The following is a 3,329-nucleotide window of genomic DNA, read 5'->3' as shown; positions in this document are numbered from 1 at the left end:
AAACAGAGATATCAATGAAATATTTATTCACTTGATGAAGCTGGTGTTTTATTGTTAAACAGAGATATCAATGAAATATTTGTTCACTTGATGAAGCTGGTGTTTTATTGTTAAACAGAGATATCAATGATATATTTGTTCACTTGAAGCTGGTGTTTTATTGTTAAACAGAGATATCAATGATATATTTGTTCACTTGATGAAGCTGGTGTTTTATTGTTAAACAGAGATATCAATGATATATTTGTTCACTTGAAGCTGGTGTTTTATTGTTAAACAGAGATATCAATGATATATTTGTTCACTTGATGAAACTGGTGTTTTATTGTTAAACAGAGATATGAATGATATATTTGTTCACTTGATGAAGCTGGTGTTTTATTGTTAAACAGAGATATCAATGATATATTTATCACTTGCTAGATGTCTAAACTACCTTGCAGCCACTGTGTATGAGCGTTGTACACTGATGATACTGAACTCATTCTGATATTCTTGTTGTTGAGGGATGGATACTTTCATACCAGTCAGAGGAAGTTCATGATGAACTATGAGGAGATTCCTCTGGACAGGTGTTGTGCACAGTAAGCAGTCATTAAACTGAGTGAGATAAAGGAAAGAAAAAGTTAGAAAGTCTTACTTGTTCAGCACAGTTCATATAACAAAATAAAGGTGTAAATTGAAAATTGAGTAAGGTCACATGGGATAGATAGATCGCAAATCAATTTACTTCTAAAACGAATGAAGAAAGTAAAACATCCAATTTCTGAATCACATTAGGTGTCAAGAACACAAAACTATTCTTGAGAGAATTAATAATTTTGAGAGAAAAAAAAACACCAAAATATACAGATTATTTAAATTTTTGAGGGACATCTTCACACTATACCTAAGTGTACTTAAGTGATTTGTGATTAGAATATCAATGCATGTCTATTTTAATAATATCAATATATGCTTATTTCTAACAATATCTATACATGTTTATTTCTAACAATATCAATATATACCTATTTCTAACAATATCAATATATATGTTTATTTCTAACAATATCAATACATGTTTATTTCTAATAATATCAATATATGCTTATTTCTAATGATATCAATACATGTTTATTTCTAACAATATCTATACATGTTTATTTCTAACAATATCAATATATACCTATTTCTAACAATATCAATATATACCTATTTCTACATGATACTGATCCTGATAACATAACAAATTTAAGTTACTAATAATAGATATTCTTTCAAATCAAAGAGCCAATCTAGTTATTTAATTTGGGTCATAATACTTATTTCAGATATAAAAAAAGATAATACCATGAGCACTTACCAAAATAAACCATCGGGGCTGCAATTCTTTTCTCGAAAGTTTCATTAATTCACCCTCTTTAAGAAAAACCTATAAATTTGTGTTAACAATATAGATTTATATCATTTCTTGAGAGAAATGAACAAAATTGGTAACAAAAGGAATATTTAATTACATGAAAATATATTTGAAAAGGCTGGTATAACAGGTATAATATTCTTTCTCTAAAATAGCCCTAACAATAATATAACATACGAATGTATTTTTAACATAATCTATATAAAACAACAAGGTCCTAAATCATTGTTAACAGAAACAACACAAAAAGCTCCATCATAACCAATCTCTACCAGGAAAGAAAATAAAAACAAACCATAACACACTGTTAACATGCTAAATGCAAACATTAAAAAAAAACAGTACAACTCATTGTGAATAAGAATAATATAAACCTATCATAACACATTGTGAATAAGAATAACATAAACCTATCATAATACATTATGAATAAATATAACATAAACCTATCATAATACATTGTGAATAAATATAATATAAACCTATCATAATACATTATGAATAAATATAACATAAACCTATCATAATACATTATGAATAAATATAACATAAACCTATCATAATACATTGTGAATAAATATAATATAAACCTATCATAATACATTGTGAATAAATATAATATTAACCTATCATAATAAATTGTGAATAAATATAACATTAACCTATCATAATACATTGTGAATAAATATAACATAAACCTATCATAATACATTGTGAATAAATATAACATAATCCTATCATAATAAATTGTGAATAAATATAACATAATCCTATCATAATAAATTGTGAATAAATATAACATTAACCTATCATAATAAATTGTGAATAAATATAATATAAACCTATCATAATACATTGTGAATAAATATAACATAAACCTATCATAATAAATTGTGAATAAATATTATATTAACCTATCATGATACATTGTGAATAAATATAACATAAACCTATCATGATACATTGTGAATAAATATTATATTAACCTATCATGATACATTGTGAATAAATATAACATTAACCTATCATAATAAATTGTGAATAAATATAATATAAACCTATCATGATACACTGTGAATAAATATAACATTAACCTATCATGATATATTGTGAATAAATATAATATAAACCTATCATGATACATTGTGAATAAATATTATATTAACCTATCATAATAAATTGTGAATAAATATAACATAAATATATCATAATAAATTCAGCTTATAGATATAGGTAGGTTATAATATAAATCAGGCTAAATACATTTTATTTTAACATTGTGTATGTTGCTCTAATAAATTATTAAGTTCTATATAATTAAAGATAAACTTTATTACTTTAGTGTGAAGACAAATTAGTGATAAAAAATATAACTGGTTCTTAAATGTTAGGCTTAACAGTAACAGTGTTAACAATAGGCTACTGGTATTGAGTATATATATATTTTTAGGCTATAAGTATAAATACAATGTTTAAGACTACTTTAGGAGTTAAGTGTTCACAGTTTGTTAGGTGTAATGGGTGCAATGAGTGGGTTTTAATTGGGTCTGGCATGTACTTTTAAGGAAGCTAGTATTGAAGATATGCAATTTGTATGTAGAGTTTGTAGGTTGGAGGAGAAGTTTGAGGCTATCATAACTAGACGCAATAGATAAAGAGAAGTGTAGACTGTGGAAAATGGCAGCAGGATTTCAGGAGGAGCTTAAGCCTTTACATGTAAGGGATACATCAGCTAACAATGACTTTCAGGAAGTTAGAAATTGTACTATTAGGGCTAAAAGTAATGAATTTTGTTATAATGGACCTATTGTGTTGGGCAACAAATTTCAGCCCTTGGCTTCTGCAGATGAGGAACTATAGGAGGAAAGGAAAACAAATGAGTCAGAGAAGGATGTGTATGATAAGGAGGTTATAGTTATAGTTGATT

The 3,329-nt window shown here is 26.0% G+C and overlaps 1 protein-coding gene across 1 annotated transcript in view; it reads right to left on the bottom strand.

Annotated features, from left to right (window-relative positions):
• Positions 1-404: 404 nt before the first annotated feature.
• LOC106476936 (FYVE, RhoGEF and PH domain-containing protein 6-like) overlaps positions 405-3,329 on the bottom strand; it is a 9,640-nt gene continuing 6,715 nt past the window's right edge. Inside the window, exons 4-5 of the mRNA XM_013937551.2 lie at positions 1,346-1,414; positions 405-600 (exon numbers count right to left, since the gene is read on the bottom strand). Coding sequence (XP_013793005.1) covers positions 433-600; positions 1,346-1,414 — 237 coding nt within the window. The 3' untranslated portion in view covers positions 405-432. The remainder of the gene's footprint in view (positions 601-1,345; positions 1,415-3,329) is intronic.

Source organism: Limulus polyphemus, unplaced genomic scaffold (assembly GCF_000517525.1).
Source record: "Limulus polyphemus unplaced genomic scaffold, Limulus_polyphemus-2.1.2 Scaffold12175, whole genome shotgun sequence".
NCBI lineage: Eukaryota > Metazoa > Arthropoda > Merostomata > Xiphosura > Limulidae > Limulus > Limulus polyphemus.
Note: the sequence above shows the minus strand (reverse complement) of the source record. Positions and strands in the feature narration are given on the sequence as shown.